General features: G+C 52.3%; 5 protein-coding genes and 3 non-coding genes across 8 annotated transcripts; 4 read left to right on the top strand and 4 right to left on the bottom strand.

Moving 5' to 3' along the window:
• Positions 1 to 114: 114 nt before the first annotated feature.
• On the bottom strand, positions 115 to 186 carry SAICODRAFT_t118. The gene has a single exon. It is a non-coding gene; the product is annotated as a tRNA-Glu (tRNA).
• A 101-nt stretch (positions 187 to 287) lies between these two features.
• On the top strand, positions 288 to 1063 carry SAICODRAFT_31057 (uncharacterized protein). Its single transcript, XM_019167826.1, has one exon. The coding sequence runs from the start codon at positions 685 to 687 to the stop codon at positions 907 to 909; it is 225 nt and encodes a 74-aa protein (XP_019022784.1). The 5' UTR covers positions 288 to 684; the 3' UTR covers positions 910 to 1063.
• Positions 1064 to 1434: 371 nt separating this feature from the next.
• SAICODRAFT_t119 lies at positions 1435 to 1506 on the top strand. The gene has a single exon. It is a non-coding gene; the product is annotated as a tRNA-Glu (tRNA).
• Positions 1507 to 2052: 546 nt separating this feature from the next.
• On the top strand, positions 2053 to 2124 carry SAICODRAFT_t120. The gene has a single exon. It is a non-coding gene; the product is annotated as a tRNA-Glu (tRNA).
• A 473-nt stretch (positions 2125 to 2597) lies between these two features.
• Positions 2598 to 2759, bottom strand: SAICODRAFT_45073 (uncharacterized protein; the record flags this gene model as incomplete). The annotated part of the gene is made up of 1 exon (XM_019168801.1): positions 2598 to 2759. A coding segment is annotated over one exon (162 nt), but the record flags the coding sequence as incomplete, so codon positions are not given.
• A 2348-nt stretch (positions 2760 to 5107) lies between these two features.
• On the bottom strand, positions 5108 to 7379 carry SAICODRAFT_26429 (uncharacterized protein; the record flags this gene model as incomplete). Its single annotated transcript, XM_019166937.1, has 2 exons — positions 5108 to 6985; positions 7035 to 7379. The coding sequence occupies 2 exons, from the start codon at positions 7377 to 7379 to the stop codon at positions 5108 to 5110; spliced, it is 2223 nt and encodes a 740-aa protein (XP_019022782.1).
• Positions 7380 to 7694: 315 nt separating this feature from the next.
• Positions 7695 to 9968, top strand: SAICODRAFT_20337 (NTF2-like protein). The gene is made up of 4 exons (XM_019166243.1): positions 7695 to 7887; positions 7945 to 8110; positions 8169 to 9653; positions 9708 to 9968. Exons 1-4 carry the CDS (start codon positions 7709 to 7711, stop codon positions 9870 to 9872), a joined length of 1995 nt encoding a protein of 664 aa, XP_019022781.1. The 5' UTR covers positions 7695 to 7708; the 3' UTR covers positions 9873 to 9968.
• Positions 9969 to 10051: 83 nt separating this feature from the next.
• Positions 10052 to 11369, bottom strand: SAICODRAFT_141982 (uncharacterized protein; the record flags this gene model as incomplete). The annotated part of the gene is made up of 3 exons (XM_019165501.1): positions 10052 to 11081; positions 11145 to 11252; positions 11367 to 11369. Coding segments are annotated over 3 exons (1008 nt in total), but the record flags the coding sequence as incomplete, so codon positions are not given.
• Between the last annotated feature and the right edge of the window lie 498 nt (positions 11370 to 11867).

Genomic DNA, 11867 nt, shown 5'->3' with positions numbered 1-11867 from the left:
CGCTTACTTGCACTTGCTGTTGCACCATGTAAAATGCGTAAGCAGAACGTTTCTTCGAGCCATCATGGGATGACGGGAAGCAGACGTCAAAAAGGCCGGTGGACAAAAGGTGTGTTCCGTTACGGGGAATCGAACCCCGGCCTCTTCGGTGAGAGCGAAGTATCCTAGCCCCTAGACCATAACGGATTGACTGGTGTTCGGTGGCATAAGACACATCAGAACAAGCTGCAATAGTAGAAGTTGAACATCTCCACCACGAACGCGATACGAGTACTCCAACTTGACCTCGAACATCCACACGAATGCCAATTGTGCCGGCTCCTACCGGCATCAGTGTACTTTTGCTTTCGCTTCAGCAACCTCTTTCATCGTCATCAGTCATTTGAGCAGTGCATCACCATGTCTTCATCACCATCACCAACACTGTACATCAAGTACCTGGACAGTCACGTCAAGAGGTTATGGATCTATAAGGCGATCCTCAATCCGTGATTCGTTGCGCCGTCTGTCCGTTAGGCTGTTACTTTTCATATACCAACCCAGATTGCAGGATGATCTCCAATTATGTTTCTACTGCCTGTTCTCAACATACGGCGCACGCCAGACGGCGTAGCGCTGAAGACAAAAAAGCTGCACGGACAAGCACATATAGTCTTCTGGGACGTTCTTTCCGCAACAACAGCTATGCGCGCATTACAAGGACAGGAATTCCTCGGGAAGGAGCTGAGGATTGTTTATGCACAGCTGAAGAGCGACGCAACAGTCCAGTTGGACATGAGGTATAAGATGCTGCAAGTGGTTGCAGCGCTGGCTCAGCAAGGAGACGTATCGGCGCCGCATGGTGTCAAGAGACCAAGAGATGATGAGGAAGAAGGAGAGGTGGGTATGAGGAGTAGGCGAGCAAGGTGATGGAAAAGGAAGGGAAAGGAAAACAATTGACCCCGGGACGCCGGAAGGGACCCTGATCTATCTACCATGATCGCTTCTGAATCCTACTTAGCGGTGAGGCGTACGGAAAAGGCACAGCAAAATGACCACAAGTTACAGGGAATCACAAACTGTCGCTTGAACCGATCTGACACGGGAATCATGGTATTAGGATTGAAAAGCTAAGATATACCAACGCCATGCAAGCCTATTACAGAGAGATGCACACAATTACAACCACTTGAGCATTCATCACTTCTTGAGCCCCTTCGTCAGCCAGCATGCTTGAACGAGAAGCGAATAGAGAGAAGTTTTCGGCGTCGGTTTGACCGCATACTTCTGCATTGGCGACAGAACGATCTTGATGTTCGTCGACATGATAACTGCTGATAGCAAAACCGAAGGATGATCTCGGATTGGGACGACGTACTGCGGGGAGCCTGGTTATATAATCGCTGTCAATATTTTGTTGGCTATAAAAGAGTGTGGCAAAATTCGTGTATCCAATCCGTTATGGTCTAGGGGCTAGGATACTTCGCTCTCACCGAAGAGGCCGGGGTTCGATTCCCCGTAACGGAACGCTTTTTTGTCACCGCTCGCAGGCCCACGCTGGTGTGTTGTTTGTCGCTCTTCCGCAGCAGCCACTTTTGCAGGATCTTGTTCCACCTGTTACTCCAAATGAGTCGCGATGACTGCGAGGGTCATGCACCGACAGAGTTGTGGACGGTGCGTTGACGATCCACAGAACCTGCTAAGTCTGCACGCGATGACCTGAGTGGAAGATGGCAGGTTCACCAGTATGCCCCACGATAGAGCCATATCACCAAGTTGACCCATGCATATGCGATGAGGCTGCTGCATCTGAATTCTTGCGAACGCCTTTTTCTGGTCCTTCTGAAGCCTTAAAATCAGTGGGAGCGCAGATGCAACCGTGGGAAAGAATGTGTATCAGGGAATTGCCAACGACACTCGTTGGCGCCATGACTGTACCACTTTACGTTCAGATCATTTTATCGACAAGCTTGTAAGCACTCATCTCTTGACTGCGTACTTTCGAAACATAGGGACAGCGGCAAAATTGTATTTTTTATCTGTTGTTTGTTTGTCAACAAACAGACAAAACCATCCGTTATGGTCTAGGGGCTAGGATACTTCGCTCTCACCGAAGAGGCCGGGGTTCGATTCCCCGTAACGGAACATACCTTTTGTCCACCGGCCTTTTTGACGTGGGAACTCCGGCGTCTGTGCGGTATCAGACCTTCGAGGAGACCTTCCTTCAAGGCATCCATCCGCCTCTACTCATGTTCAGCTAACAAGAGATGGCGGCGTTTATATCGTTCAGAAATAGTAAAGATTGATTATGTAGAAGATAGAAGTGCCCGAGTCTAATGGGACCGGTATCAAGTTCGCCCCAACCAAATATATATGTGTAAATGTCCATAAATCGTCCGTCCGTCTTTTAGCAATCCGCAAGGCCAGCAAGCAGAGACTTCCTCCATTACCCCACGTGTAGTTCGAAAGCAATATCCTGAACGCCAATATAACATACCGATACTTGTATACACCACTGTTTCTTACACCTTCATCTTCCTTCCCCTCCTGGAAGAGCCAGACTTTGTAACCTTGGGGATAACGACCGCAATCTTTTTACTCGGCACGTCTCCGATGCCGTGAACGCGCATATGCTGCGTCAAGTTATCACTCCTCGAAAAGTGCTTCTTGCAGATATAGCATTCGTACGGCTTCTCCATCGTGTGCAAAGAGCGCACGTGGCGCTTCAGGTGCTCCATACGACGGAAGCCCTTCTTACAGAGGGTGCAAGTGAAGTTCTTGTCGTTCGTCTCAACGATAGGGTTTGCATCCGGATCATGCGTTTCAAGAGTCGTACCAGGAGATTGAGGGGAGACGGGGTAGATGAGTTTCCTGGGAGAGGCCTTGGGAACACGACCGCGCTTCGGGGTGGAGGAGTCCGTCGGCACAGGCGGGGCAATAGATATGCCACGCTTGATCCTGAAGCGACGTCCCGGAGTGATCGATGGACTACGCGGCTGCCAGTCATCCATCGAGGTGGGAGTATCCATTGCGCTGACGGAGGACGCAGTGCTCGCCTCCTTGCGGCGTCGCTGAGGAGAACGGCCGTTAAAACCACAACCCTCGTCGTAGTCAGAATCCTTGGCATCTTCATGGACGCTCTCAGCATCACTCTCCGCGGCACTCATCATTTGGTGAACCTCCTCACTGCTTTCCACGCAAGCTTCGAGTTCGTCCAAGACTTGGACGAGTCCCGCGTTCGGTAATTCTGGCGCCGCATCAACCTCCTCCTCGTCACTGTCCTCAGACTCGAGCTCCGTATCATCATCCAAAGCGAATGCTTCTTGCACTTTCTCTTCAATCGCACTTGGGTCACAGTGCATAGGCTCGTGCGCAGATACGGATGTGTACGAAGCACCGTCGGGCTCCGAGATGGATGAAGACCTCGAACTCGCAACACTCATGCTCAAAACAGATGGGTCGCAAGTGGGTACATTGAGGAATCCCAAACCAGCGCCAGCAGGCGTAGAGGCACACCTAAAGAAACCCATCTGAGGCTCCTCAGGAGTCACAGGCGCAGAGTGCATAGAGTGATGGGAGCGCGGAGAGAGAAATTCCTCAGTAGGCGAGGACAGGAAGGTGCCCATCGTGCCATAACTAAATTGCGAGGCAGCTTCGAGGGTGTAAGAGGAGAGAGCAGCATAGGGCTCCGGAGGCGAGAACAAACTGGGAGGTGAGTTGAACTGGAACGGCTCCTGAGAAACCCTTGGCGCCGGAGCCGTGCCGGGAAGAGCAGGCAAGGAGAGGCTGATGAATGGCGCACGCATTTGTCCGAGCATTTCGACAGAAAAGGAGTGCGTGCGACGCATTGGAGACGGCGGAGTCAACATGAAGTAATCCGTAACTCCCGGTTGTTCTCCTAAAGGATGACTGGAGATAGGGCCGACAGGCGTAAAAGGGGTTGAAGCCTGACGGATGAAAGGTGGAGGCGTGGGTGATTCGATAGGGTTGTGATAGTACGGCGGAGGGATGAAGGTTGAAGGGAGGTGTTGAGGAGGCTGAGGGTTGTTGGAGGGGACCGGAGGTGATTGCAAGAGGCGGTCTTGCTCTTGCACGGAGTAGTATGCCATGGTTCTTGGCTCTAATAGAACGAGGCGGTGGATTGTATTGAGTCCGTGCGAGGAGGACTCCTGAGCTGAGAAAATTGGAAATGAAAAAGAGCGAATGGACGGCACCAAAGTACCAGTAAAAAGCTGAAAAAGACTGTAACGAGTGCGATGGACGACCGAGAAGCTACACTGTCAAAGTGAAGCTCACCGTGCCGAACCGAAGGTTGTCAGAGCTGACGCTGGGACGAAAATAGAGTCAAATTGGCGAGGTTGAAGGCACCTAAAGGAATATCGAAACGAAAGAAAGTGAAAACCTCGTAGGGAGGGTTCTCGATGGTTGAGGACGGACGTCGTCGGGAAAAGGGGTGGACGACACGGCTCTATAAGGGGGCTATCCGCCGGTAGCAACGGCCGTCGCCTTAGCCACTCAATGCTGTCATGGGATCCAACTGGACGACTCTCGTGGTTGTTTCAAAGTGAGTCTTACACTTTTTCCAGTCGATTTCGCTCTTGTTAAGCCCTTGTTCGGCGATACCACATCTTGCTCAGGCGATCCGAGCGTGCAATCTAAAGGTCGTCAGTGCATGGCGGTCCAAGTCAAAGGGAAACCGAATGCGAAAAAGCGAGAAAAGATCAGAAAACGCGTGCTCGGCAACGAACTTTTGCCTCCCATGAGCATCGATGTGGGTTTCTTTGTCGTCCTCAGTCTTGGCCGTTCAACCGTCGTCGTCCTGCGTTGGTGGGGGTTCTCGCATTGCCGGGGCCGGCCGCGGGGGTGAAGCCGCGCATCGCCGCACCCCAGATAGCAACCAGAGTCAGGTGGAAATTGCGAATGAACCTTGGAACTTGGCATAAATTGCGTGGGCAGAGTCGCAGATGTATTTCATCAGTTACCGGCAGCTTGGGTTCCATGTTGATGGGGAAGGTCTATGCTTGACACCTGCGGTGGATCATCACCTTTATCTCGGACGATGCGATTCCGCTACTATCTGAATACCCTCCTCGGAATACCAACTTCATATCGTACACCGATGACCTGATCAGGTACTCCTGGTAGACCGTCTGCTTCCTCTTCCACTCCGTTGGCTTGCAGTACCAGCCTCGCTCCCTGTTGCGTCGCCGCTCTTGATGACAAACTCATCATTCTCCAGCTCCAATTTCCCTCTCAGAACCCCTAGGATAACCAATTCCTGTCTGTAAAGCGTCCATCCATGCTCATTCCAAGTTTTGACGTCCTCATCGTCTTTTTCGCTCCCAAGCATAAGCTCGTTCTCGGAGGGGTTTTGTGATTTCGCTGGTGGTTTGCGAACAGACGTACCGCCCGCTGCCTTGATAATCTGCACTACTCCTCCCTCAGCGCCAGATGCTTTAAGGCTTTTCAACAATGCCGGAGTAAAGTAGACGGTGTGCTCGTCCAGCACCGTCCTTGGCTTACCCGCAGCGCGACTGAGGTCACAGGCCCAATCCCTTTCCCGCTCCTCGTCTCTTGCCAGGAAGGATGTGATGTCAAGTAGATGTCCCGCCTTTGCGCTTTCTCTCAACCAGTTTTCATGCACGACAGGCTTCCCTAGAGCTATTGCCACGACGAGTTTACTCGTCCGCTTCAACCCGTCCCCACCCACAACGAGATGTGTAGACGCAGCAGCAGAAATGTCATCCACGATCTTTGCCGCAGAACTCGCCAAGAAGGACTTTACTTCCTTTTCGTGATCGACATCCGACGAACTCAGGACGATTCTCGGCGGCTTCCCTTCATATGACGCCCCTGGTAAAGATGTCGTCGGAGGACTCAAGACTCCCCGCTTCCGCCCAGGGCGACTAGGCGTCTCCACATCTTGTTGCGCCTGCGATGTTCTTGGTTTCTTAGCGGTACTCGCAGCCTTCTTCTCACTGGCAGATGCAGCGGCGACATTACGCGCAGGTGTTTTCCTCACGCTTCTAACCTTCAAGTCTTCTTCCTCATCGGGCATACTGTACTGCGTATCACCAAGATTCTTCTCCGCAGTCTTTGGTCGAGCCTCTTCTTCGTCACTATCAAGCTTTCGACGCTTGCGCGCTGAGTAGGTCTTGCCCCTATGCCGTTCTGGAGAACTTGGTTCGCGGAAGGCTTCGGGTAGAGTCGCTGGATCTGGTTCACCAAATGGCTGCTCCGGTTGTACGGCGGAAGATGGAGGCGGAGGAGTCAAGGGCGATGTTGGTGTGTCATCATCTTTTTCCGCCGCTGGTACAGCCTCCTCCATTTTCACGTCAGCTTTGGGTTCCTCAAACTGCTGCTCCTTGTCAGCGCCATTCGCAAGCCCATGCGGTGCATTCTGAACAGCAGCTGATCCCGAGGTGTCCTGCGTCTCATCCACAGTCGTCTCTCCTTTTGGAAGTCCCGGTACATGCTTGACCACTATATCCTCCTCAACGTATTCCCTCTCCGGTACCTCCGGTTTCAAGAACATCAAAGCCTCCTCATCTCTCGCCTGACTCCTGATTCTCGCCGCTTCCTCGTCACGCGTAGCAGCGTCCAGTTCGTCATCCTCATTCATCGGAACATCAGGATCATAGTGAATCGGTTCCGGTGCTTCGTCCTCGTCGTCTTCTGGTGGTGCTGCCGGTGATGATGCTGCGCGAAGGGCGAGCTCTTCATCGACGTGCATGCTTGAAGGGACAACTTGTGTGTCATCTTGATCTGGTTCGGTCGCAGGTACGTCATAAGCCGGCTTTACCCATGGTTGAGTACTTTCTGCCGCCGTAACTGAGGAGTCCAGTGGTAGTGCTGGCCGGGGCAGCTGTGGCGGGTCGTTTTCGGGAGCCGTCGAGAATGGAATCTGCTGCGATTCGCCGTCGTCCTCTTCCGGAAGCTCATCAGGTCGCGCTGAAGAGGGAATCAAAGCTTCCAGGACCAGACGGTTCTCGCCGAGGAATATTATCTGCATAGACCGTGAGACTTTGTCATAAGGGTAGGAGTGGTCAGCGTACATCTGAATCATCGAATGCTACCAGCTTCTCCTTCCCATCAGGATCACTTGTTGGTACTCTTCTTCTCTTCTGACCGCCGTTAAGGGCATCTAGGACGATGCTCGCCTCGCCGTGATAAAGAGAGAAGAAGAAGCAGAAGTCGTCTTGTTCGGCGTCCCTCTCCCTATAGATTTCGGCGAGAAGTTCCCCATGTTTATCGCCTTCTCCGCGTAGGAAGTAGGACCCATCCAGCGGATCGGAGGCGATCGAGTACTCGTTGCGGGAGGACGGAAGAGCTACGCAGCTTGAACTGCCCGAAGGATGGATGATCCGCAAGTTGTAGACGACGACGGGCATTGAAGGCATGTTGGCGAAGATTCTCAGCGTCAACAAGACTGTATAGCAGCCGAAAACCAGTCGCGATACTTCCCGTGCCCGCGGGTAACGCGTTTCCCGGTGCACGGCAATCTACAGCAGGGACCCCTTCGCGACGTAAATTGCCCAAACCATGTTCTTCAGCATACGGTAAATCCTCTCCAGAAGTATTTCCAAGAATTCTACGAGGTTCTATCTATTATAGAATTAGGCTGTGTATGAGGTCAGGCGGCTCTCAAGTTTGAGAGGAATCATATGCATCACGCCGACACCCTCTGCGCTCAGCTCTCCCAACTACACACCAATCACCAACACAACAAATGCCCCCCGCAAAGACCAACCTGAATGACGGACGCTGGCAGAGAGGCGGCGGTGCTGTTCGTTCAGGTGGTAGGGGTGGTGGTCGTGGACGTGGTGCTTCCCGCGGCCTGAATGTAAGGGAGGATAGGGAGGGTGATATCGATATGGGCGGCGACAGCGGTGCCGGAATGCGCAGGCAGTGCGTTGATCTGAACTATCTACATGAAATGTATGCTAATTCTGTCTTCTCGTACAGCAACCCGTACGGTGCTCGTCGCAGAGGAGGCGGTAATGCCCCGCGCATTCACGACCACTCCAACAAGGGCGACCTGATCGACGTACGCATCAAGGGATACGAGGGTGGTACCGAGGACGACTTCGTAGCTTTCGTAAAGCGGAAGGGTAGCATGGCTTTTTCGGGTGTATGCACTATTCTCCTTCATCAACCTTCTGGTTTGAGCGCTGACATTGCCTTCTTAGATCCGCTACGACAATAGCGTTATGGTGATCACGGTTCGCGGAATCGCTGCTGCCAGGCAGATTGGTAGGCTTGATGGGTTTTCTTTTGCCGGTAATAAGCTTGAGGTTACTCTTCCGGAGGATACTGCCATGGACGGACCCAGAGAAATGTCGAAGGACACGCAAAACACACTCGACAGACTTCTGACGTTTCTGAACAATCGCTATCAGGAGCACACGAAACTGCTCGACTTATCCAACATGGAGAGCGATCCGATCATGGCGGGATTGGGCATCAACACTGCTACCAAAGGCACACAAAGCAAGATGTTTCCGGCACTCATGAAGCTCTGTACGAAACACCATCCAGATGCTGAGAGTGTCAATCTTTCGGACAACAGGTTGCCGAGTGTGCATAATGTTACAGCTCTTGCTCAAACTTACCCCAAACTCAAGAATTTGAGTTTGTCAAACAACCGCATTGCCAAATGGTCCGATTTGGATCCGTGGGCGGGAAAGAACAAGTTCCCCGAGCTACAGGAGCTTGTTTTTGAGGGCAATCCTCTTCTTGAGACCGAACTCGCAAAACCAAACGGTGATGAACTTTACCGTGCCGAGATGGTCAGGCGGTTCCCCAACTTGAGGATGCTCGATGGCATGGTTGTTGTTTCTGCGGGCGCTAATATCTCATTCGACATCCCAGATACCGAGGCGAAAGCCTCAGATGGGCGTCCTCAACTACCTGCTCCTATCACGCCTAACTGCTTCGAGGAGGACCTCGTTCGTTCAACTGTCCATCGGTTCGTCGGGGCATTTTACAAACTCTGGGACTCCAACCGTGCGGACCTCACGAACTATTATGGCCCTCAAGCATTGTTCTCTATCTCGGTCAACGTGCAGGCACCGCAAGGCAAGTCTACTGGCAATGGAGCTTTCAAAACGGTAGGAAAATGGGACAACTACACACCACAAAACCGCAATCTTCTCCGAATCACGTCTCTCGAAGGACGAACAAACCGTCTCCATGTCGGACCGGAAAACATCGGCAAAATCTTCGACCTCCTTCCCAAGTCATCTCACGATCTCACCAACCCTGCGCTCTTTTGTGTGGACGCTTTTTGGCTAGGTGGTCTCACCGGACCCGAGGGTACCGATGCTTCGAGAGCCATCCAAGTCATGGTGCATGGTGAGTTCACCGAGACAATTCCTGCGAGCGGCAAGAAGGGTGCCAAGCCCACTCTTAGTAAACGTTCCTTCGACCGTGCCTTCGTCATCGGCGCTGCAGCTCCCGGAAGCCGTGCAGCTGCCATTGGAAGTGACTGTGAGATCATTAGCGATTCGTTGATTGTCAGGGCCTGGGGTGGCCACGACGCCTGGCAGCCGCAGGAAGAGACACCGATTGTTGGACAAGTCGCTCCCCCGAGTACGCCTGCTATGCCGACTGAGGCAGCCCCGCCCGCAGCGGCGATGCCTGTTCCTGGCGCACCTGTTCTTCCGCCTGGAATGGTATGTTCCCCATGATCTTTATTTCTCGTGACCTATGCTAATACGTGTCTGCAGACTGAACAGCAAGCGATTCTGATTCAACAATTGATGCAAGCGACGGGTTTGAACATGCAGTTTGCACAGATGTGTTTGGCAGAATCGGGATGGGATCCGGCGACTGCGATGCAAACTTTCGAGAGCGTGAGGGCTACGATCCCGCCGGAAGCTTTTGCGCAGTGATACGATCGAGCGTATGATTAGGATATTTAATTGTGAAGGGAGGCGAGGAGAACGGGCAAGCTTTGAACTTTATTTTCTTTTTTCTTTTTATGAAGGATATGATTAGCATACAATGATTACGGCGGCATATGTCATTGCTAGCCGGACATATACAGTCGTACTGCTCCATGCACATCACCGTGCCTCATACTCAATACTGCTCCATGAAATTGAAAGTAGAAAGAAAGAAAAGTATATCAGAGGTATCCAATTTAGGCAAACTGGTGAGATCCGCAGCAAGAATTATCTATCTAAGAAAGAGAAAATATCCATCTAAATATTAACATACTGCTGACCCAACCACGTCAACGTCCCATTACTTCCAATCATCTGACTAGCCGGCCCAACACTTCCCGTATTCCTCATAGCACCAAAATATGCATACCGCTCAACAATGGAAACAGAATCAAGGTACGCAACCGCCTGCTCCATCAAAGGCTCGACTTCTGTAGCGTTCATGGGATTCGTCGTATCCCAATTTGTAAACGCCCACTCCGTAATCCACACAGGATACTGATTTCCAGTGGCCCCATACACAGTCCAGAAAAAGTCGTAAAGCGACCCGAGCGTCGTCCCATACCAATGCAACGGCACGAAATCGACGATGCAGGAGCCATTACACGCGGTGAAGAAATCCACGATCCACGGAATTCCCTCCGGGTCGTTCGTAATGGCCGGCGCACCGAGTTTGATACCATACTTCTTCGACAAGGGGTTCATGTATTGTTTCCACAACTGTGCAGCATACGTCGCATTCATATTACTCTGATCCGTCCTCTCGGGCTCATTGAATCCGAGAATATGTTCGTACGCGTACTCTTGGACGATCGCGTCCAGGTTTTGGATGTTGACGCCGTTCCATTGCATTGGGACGAATTCGATGTTGGAGGGAATTGCGGCGACGGGGGAGGGTGACCAATCGTAGAGCCAGGAGACTTTTGGGGTGGAGAAGAGGGAGACTGGATCGGTGTTGTCCCATGGCCAGGCGAGGCCGCGTTTTCCGGTGGTGGGGCCGGTGTAGAGTGCGGTGGGACCGGTGTATTTCTGAGAGGTGGTTGTTGAGGCTTTTGACGTAGTGGAAGTCGCTTTGGTGGTGGTGGAGGCGGCCTTGGAGGTGGTTGTCGAGACTTTGGTGGTGGTAGTAGCAGCCTTCGATGTCGTAGTAGCAGCCTTACTGGTCGTAGTAGCAGCCTTCGATGTCGTAGTAGCAGCCTTACTAGTCGTAGTAGCAGCCTTCGATGTCGTAGTAGCAGCCTTACTAGTCGTAGTAGCAGCCTTCGTCGTAGTCTTCGCAGTTGTGGTAGCAGCCTTCGTCGTAGTCTTCAGCGTCGTTGTAGGCGCCTTGGTGGTCGTCTTGGAAGTGGTCTTCTTCGTCGTAGTAGTAGTCGGCTTCTTGGTCGTAGTGGTGATCTTAATCGTAGACGTGGTAGTCGGCTTCGTAGACGTGGTAATCACCTTCTTCGAAATCGTAGTAGTAGCCTTCGTCGTGGTCGTCTTCGAAGTGGGAACAGCAGCGGCCTTCGCAACGGCGGTGGGCCTCACGGCGGTAGTGGTAGTCTTTGCCGTAGTCTTGGCAGTGGTTTTCTTTGCGGAGGTCTTCTTCGTGGTAGGCTTTTTAGTGGTAGAGGCCTTTTTCGTCGAGCTCTTCTTGGTCGTAGACTTGGTCGTAGACTTGGTAGTAGACTTGGTCGTCGTAGGTTTCTTCGTCGAGGTCTTCTTGGTAGTAGTCTTCTTCGAGGTAGTGGTAGTCTTTGTCGTAGTAGGCTTCACCGTCGTCGTCGTCTTTGTCGTCGAGACGTAAGTGTGAAGAGCAGCAGGAGCTCCATACGCCTGAGCCGTACGAGCCTCGAGAGCTCCGGCCTCCCTCTTGACGTTGACGAGAGGGGAGGACTCGGTCAGCGACACCAACGAGAGCGAGGCCAGAAAGAGCGCTGCGATGTGGAATCGCATTGTGTT

Source organism: Saitoella complicata (assembly GCF_001661265.1).
Source record: "Saitoella complicata NRRL Y-17804 unplaced genomic scaffold SAICOscaffold_18, whole genome shotgun sequence".
Classification (NCBI taxonomy): Eukaryota; Fungi; Ascomycota; class Saitoellomycetes; order Saitoellales; family Saitoellaceae; genus Saitoella; species Saitoella complicata.
Note: the sequence above shows the minus strand (reverse complement) of the source record. Positions and strands in the feature narration are given on the sequence as shown.

What these genes read in the sequence shown, in the direction of transcription:
- SAICODRAFT_31057 (XM_019167826.1), top strand. Translation starts at nt 685, where the DNA reads ATGCGCGCATTACAAGGACAGGAATTCCTCGGGAAGGAGCTGAGGATT.
- SAICODRAFT_20337 (XM_019166243.1), top strand. Translation starts at nt 7,709, where the DNA reads ATGCCCCCCGCAAAGACCAACCTGAATGACGGACGCTGGCAGAGAGGC. An exon ending in GGTGCCGGAATGCGCAGGCA is followed by an intron (nt 7,888 to 7,944) that starts GTGCGTTGATCT and finishes CTTCTCGTACAG; the next exon opens with CAACCCGTACGGTGCTCGTC. An exon ending in GTAGCATGGCTTTTTCGGGT is followed by an intron (nt 8,111 to 8,168) that starts GTATGCACTATT and finishes TTGCCTTCTTAG; the next exon opens with ATCCGCTACGACAATAGCGT.